Source organism: Alosa sapidissima, chromosome 23, assembly GCF_018492685.1.
Source record: "Alosa sapidissima isolate fAloSap1 chromosome 23, fAloSap1.pri, whole genome shotgun sequence".
Classification (NCBI taxonomy): Eukaryota; Metazoa; Chordata; class Actinopteri; order Clupeiformes; family Clupeidae; genus Alosa; species Alosa sapidissima.
Genome location: NC_055979.1, coordinates 8,213,119 through 8,219,118, shown reverse-complemented (window position 1 = coordinate 8,219,118; position 6,000 = coordinate 8,213,119). Strand labels below are relative to the sequence as shown.

Below are 6,000 nucleotides of genomic sequence, written 5' to 3'. Positions count from 1 at the left end.
GTTAACATACAGGCTATAGTCTATGGTAAGCTATAGACCTTTAATCCCACACCACCACAGCAGACAATATTTCCCAGAGAGGTCATGTTGAAAATGATTAAAATATATCACTTTGATTCGCCTTTCTGTAATATAGAAGGAAAGGACTCAAGCAACACCCTACAAGACTCAAACAACACCCTTCACTGAATGAACTCTCAGGATATGCTTTATGGTCACATCATGTTTGGGACCACACCGCCCGTAAAATACAAATAATACTAACATATATGGAACCAATCAGATTTTCTTGGTTTTAATGACAAACTGACCCTGTAGCCTACTCCAGAGTAGAACGCAGCGATGGAGAGGCGACGTCACGCGTTGGCGCGCCCCTCCTGTGCGTGGACGCGCCAGACGACTCAACTCGCTCTTAGCGGTGGAGATGGGGCTCCTGCCGTAGCCCGCAAGGTCCAGGTCAAGGGAAGTGATGAGGAAGCGACAGCCTACCTGCATTAGGCAGATCTCTGTATAGATGGACGTCGCTGACTGCAAAGCCAGATCGCGAGAAGAGAGCTTTACGGTAAGCGGCGAGTCGCTCTGATTGCTATCACACTGCAAGATTCGTGTCTTGAAGGGAGAAGCAGCATCTGGCCAGTTGAGAAACGTGATGGCCTGGCACACGGCTCCAGTGTTTGAGATGCAATCAGATGCAAAGAGAATCGGCCGTGCGTGTTTAAAGGCATTGATCTATGTGCAGAGACAGCCTATCTCTGATAGGAATATCATCAAAATTGTGTGCCCTCTGTTATCTCTTCGTTGATGTGTCGAACAGACTACATGGGCTATCTAGGTGCACTCCCGGTATCTATGCATGTGCAAAACGAATGAAGTGCATTTTGTGCAACATTGACTGATTCACTCACTGACAGTCTGCTGCGTATCTGTCAGATATTTCTGGCTGCATCCTGAGTAAACTCGGTGTAGACCTCAGGATCATATATCCTGTGGTCTAATTAACGTCCACTTATCCATCGGGGAGGTGTCCAGCTTAATTCAGCGTGGTCCATCTGGTTCAGGATATGGTAAGGCATCGTAAAACCATTTCCCCGACATTTCGCAAGACTGTTCCGTAGTCTTCGCTCTCATAAAATGGCATTTAGATTCACCACCTACTTTTGAAACGGACTTACTGAACACGAATGGTTGAACGCATCTCATGAATTTTCATCATAGTGTAAAATTATTTCCCCACAGCCGCCCAGGTTGTGAAATTCGGTTGTGGAAATCATAACCGTTTTTTGACACCTTGTATGGTCTAATGGTTTGAGACAAGCTGTCACCTGCTGGCTTAAGTGATTCACACAATTGCATGGCCATTATGACAGTGTAAATAAGAGAAATAGGTCCAATCATGTGTGCTGCTGGGTTATTTTAGAAACAATGTTGCTTGTGCTTCCTGAACATCAAGATAATGTATTAGTGCATGCATCATCATATGCATCATATGCACATGCGCATGCAATAGATGCAAATACACACTCATGTTAATTAGGCCACACACATGCACAGTCTGCTGACTGACTGCTCTCTCTCTCTCTCTCTCTCTCTCTGGCTATATCTCTCTCTTTCTGTCACTCTCTACCCTCTCTATCTTAAGGTCTCTTTGACTGTCTCTCATACTGAAGTGCACGCATTCATAAATATTCAGTTGTACACACATGCAAATACCTCCACATAGACATTCACCCTCTTATTTAGACACATTGCATTTTCCAAAATCAAAGGCTTAATGCAAATATGCTTTAGAGTTTAATATAAGCTGTAAATCATGTATTTTGATCATGTGGGTGAGACCCCTCAGGCATGCTTTAGTGCTTCTGTTCACATAGCTCCAGTGGTAACGCTGGTGGAAGTATGCTATTTCTCCTGGATGCAGACAAGATACCATTGGTTTACATCAGTTTATAAAGAATCCCTAGAATAGTCTACAGCATCTTCACCAGCAATGCATGTATGTTACCTACATCTGTGAGAATGGATGAGGTCTTTATACCTGTGTTTGGGAGAAACTGTTAGTGAGGAAAAAAAGGATGCAGGACGCAGCAATTTTAAGTGGAGTCTCAACGTCTCTGTGCATTTGCATGTGTGTGTGTGTGTGTGTGTGTTCACTCTGTCAAAGACAGTCGTATGACTCTCATAAGGTTCATTGTTCTACATTTCTTCAGCAAGCCATCCTTGTTTGACTGGGCCTTTTGCAACTCTCTCTCTCTCTCGCTCTCTCTCTCTCTCTCTCTCTCTTACACACACACACACACACACACGCACACACACATACAGAGACAGTTACTATCCTTATACTGCTTATCTCCCATCAACACTTATGCCCGTTTTCCCTTGTGTTCTTCAGAATCATGGGAGAATACTTTCACAAGTCTGTGACACACATAATGGATCATGTAGGCATTTTGTTGCATAAAGATGAGTTGAAAAAATGACATTGGGTGACTTGAATCTAAATGGGTCAATTGAAAATGTCAATTAGCATGTTTCTCTTCCATCATTTCTAATCTTTTTTCCTTACATCTCTTTCCCTTCTTCTGTTGCAACCTCTCCTCTCTTCTCCTCCCCTCTCATTTCTTCTCTTCTTCTCTGTTCTTGTCACTGTCACTCTTTCCATCTCTCTGCTGTGGTGATGCCTATAGTGCACTGTGTTAAATCATGAATAAAGTTAAATGATAATGGCTATCAAGAAAAGAAAAGAGCTGGGATGGGCAGAAGGCTGTTTGACGAGATGTTCACTGTCAGTAAAGGAGTGTGTGTGTGTGTGTGTGTGTGTGTGTGTGTGTGTGCGTGTGTGTGTGTGTGTGTCAGTCAGACAGTTAGATTGCCAGAGGCCACAGAGGTCAAAGTGAAGGTCATCCCAGTGAAATTGATCTGTTTCCGGCCAAGGAGCCTGGGAGTTGAGAAAGACAGAGTACAACGGTGGTATGTGATGTGCTGAGAGCTCCCAGCCCTGAGAAATAAATAAGCGTGAGGAGGATGAGAGCTCATTACAGGATTTCAAAATGCAAACGTGTGTCACCTGGCAGAGAGAGAGAGAGAGATAGAGAAAGAGAGAGAGAGAAAGAGAGAGAGAGAGAAAGAGAGTGCAGAAGAGAGCGCACAATAAACACACCATGCCAAGAGGATTACGCTGCAATAAAATCATACAAAGACGGATTATATTTGACTTAACACTGACTGAAAAAATGATAGATTTGACTTGCAGATAGAAATAGGAGCCCTCCCTCCAGGGACTTGGTTTAGGGTTCATTTCAAATGTATAACATTATACAGTATTTGGCCAGGGCACTTTTTCATTGTTTCATCCTGACAGCAAGTGCAGTGTATTTGGAGATGAGCGTGATTTGATCAGTGTATGTGCTTTTGTGTGTGTGTGTGTGTGTGTGTGTGTGTGTGTGTGTGTGTGTGTGTGTGTGTGTGTGTGTGTGTGCGTGCATGCATGCGTGTGTGTGTGTGTGTGTGTGTGTGTGTGTGTGTCTTTCTGTTTCCTCTCTCCTCTCTTTTGGCAAAAGAGAACAGGTTGCCTTGTCATAGCGTTGCACGCTGTGCTGTTGGAAGGCTTCTTGTTTTTGGTCAGTGTTCACAGCTTCTGGTCGCGCTTGCATAGCCTCGGCGTGACTGTGTGTTAGGGCTAATTCTGGACTCTGGGCCTGGCCACTGCTGCTGTCCTGCTGCTCTGTAGGATGGTTGTGGCAATAAAGTACAGACTTACTGTATCTGTTTACCTTATATCTGATTAATTATTTTTTTACAGAGTTGTGGTTTGTATGTGGTTATGGTTATTATTCTGTTAAATGTTATTTTATTTTATTGCTAATGTTGGCATTACTATTATTATTTAGGCTACATGACATCACTTTAATCTGTTATTTTTATTGATAATGTAATGTTTGTTGATGTCATTGTAAGTCACTGGAAAAAGTGTCTGCTAAGAACCATAAACAAACAAAACAAATGAAGCAGTAATTTATGACTATGCAAACCAAAAACGTGGTAGGTTACACAGACATTTTAGTTGCTGTGTGAGTGTCAATGTGAAGAGTGGTAATGGTGGTGCGTAATGTGTGTGTATGTGTGTGAATATGTGTGCATGTAAGTTGTATGTCTATGTGTTTTTCAATGTGTGTGTGTGTGTGTGTGTGTGTGTGTGTGTGTTTGTGTGACAAGATTGTTAAGGATTTAATATGTTTTGTTGCAAATGTTCTTAAGGGTTAAATGGTGTGTGTGTATGCAGGGCTGATGCCATCTCCAGTGCAGAGCACAGAGGAGAGGGAAGTGCTGGGAGACTCGGAACACTCGGAGGTCAGAGTCATGGAGGCAGAGACCACGGCCACCACCACCACCACCCTGTTGGCCTCGGTCAAAGAGCAGGTACAGGGCCCTTACACACACACACACACACACACACACACACACACACACACACACACACACACACCCTTACACATCTTCATACCCATTCACTGGCCTACGTACAGAAGCACGTTGAATGGTCTCACAGATGCCCTAAAACATCTTCACACCCCATCACTGGCTTGTGTAAAGAAGCAGTTACACGGCACTCACACACACACACACACACACACACACACCCTGAAGCATGTTTGCACAAAATCAACCACTTAGAGGTAAAGTCCACGATTTTAAATATGAATTGTTCCGTCCACACAGCCACCCATGCTGTGTCTGTGCTCAAAAATAGCTATGGTGTTTGTATACAGTCCTGGCTTCCTTCACAAGAGACACATCAGGAGGGGTATGTTGTAATTTGATTGGCTGCTGAATATCAACAACCCTTTGTGGACTGTACCTTAAAGCATTACATCTATCTTCCACTGCTACAGAGTCCGATTGAGACCAAAATCAGTAGTCAAAGTCAAAGTCAAAGTCTGCTTTATTGTCAATTTCTTCACATGTCAAGACATACAAAGAGATCGGGTGCATCATAAATTTGAGAGGTACGCTTGCAACGTATGCTTCTTGACAATATTTTAATTGATGAAACACAATTTCACCCCGCATTACCCACTTAATCGCCATCCCTACCTTCCCCCTTACCACTGCAAATTCAAATGCAATTTGTCATAAAATATATTGTTTTGCTAGCATTAGCTCAGTCTCGATTTTGAAGAGACCATTTTTTAGATACATAAGGTATATGCTTTAGTGGCTGGGGAATGAACCTTGTTTGAAGGACACTGTTTCAAATTCAGAGAGTCTCTGTATCACATATGGATGAATCAGCTGGTTTGACCCGTTGGCTCGACCGCGGGGTTCAATGAAAAGCCTAATTAGGAAATGTAAAGTATTTGCACTGAAAATGGTGAGAGTGTTTTCTCTCTGAACCTTGGATGCCCTCAGGGTGTTTTATCAGCGAAACAGAGAATTTGTGAATGAGAATGAAAAACCAACAGAATCTGGAATCAGGATAGCCTCTCGGTGGTCTATATATAATACGGTAAAGCATGTTGACACTGAGACCTATTGACCCCTTCACGGTCCAAGGTCAGAAAGCTTTCCATCCCACTGAATTGTGTGTGCACACACTGGGCTTGTCAACCAGATAGCTGTATATGGCGGGCCAATGAATCTCTGGCCACTTACTAACGTCATGTACCCATTCTTTCATCAGCTCATGATCAGGCAGACAATCGCCCTTAGCTAAGACTCATTTTTTAAGATACGGTTCACAGTCCTTGGGTAACAATGACAGTGCATACCTTGATAACTTTACATGCCGGTCTATGCTGCGTGTGTACCCAACCTAGGCTCTGGATGTTTAAAAACATTGAAGCGGTCTATTGAAGGCATATGTAATGTTTATTTACGTGCTGTAGATGTGGGTTCAAGTTTGGAGTGGTTGCTATTAGAAACATACAGTAATCTTGGCATGGTGAGATAGCATTTATATTCTTGCATGGAGGACAAGGAGATAAATATTCTCTTCTCTAATCG

At 43.0% G+C, this 6,000-nt stretch overlaps 1 protein-coding gene across 4 annotated transcripts in view; it reads left to right on the top strand.

Annotated features, from left to right (window-relative positions):
- The first annotated feature begins 388 nt into the window (after positions 1 to 388).
- Positions 389 to 6,000, top strand: part of pkp4 (plakophilin 4) — a 51,362-nt gene continuing 45,750 nt past the window's right edge. For 3 of the 4 annotated variants that reach the window (XM_042081286.1, XM_042081287.1, XM_042081285.1), the window contains exons 1-2: positions 389 to 562; positions 4,280 to 4,416. In XM_042081286.1, coding sequence (XP_041937220.1) covers positions 4,285 to 4,416 — 132 coding nt within the window. In that variant the 5' untranslated portion in view covers positions 389 to 562; positions 4,280 to 4,284. The remainder of the gene's footprint in view (positions 563 to 4,279; positions 4,417 to 6,000) is intronic. The other variant, XM_042081291.1, reaches the window with a different exon arrangement.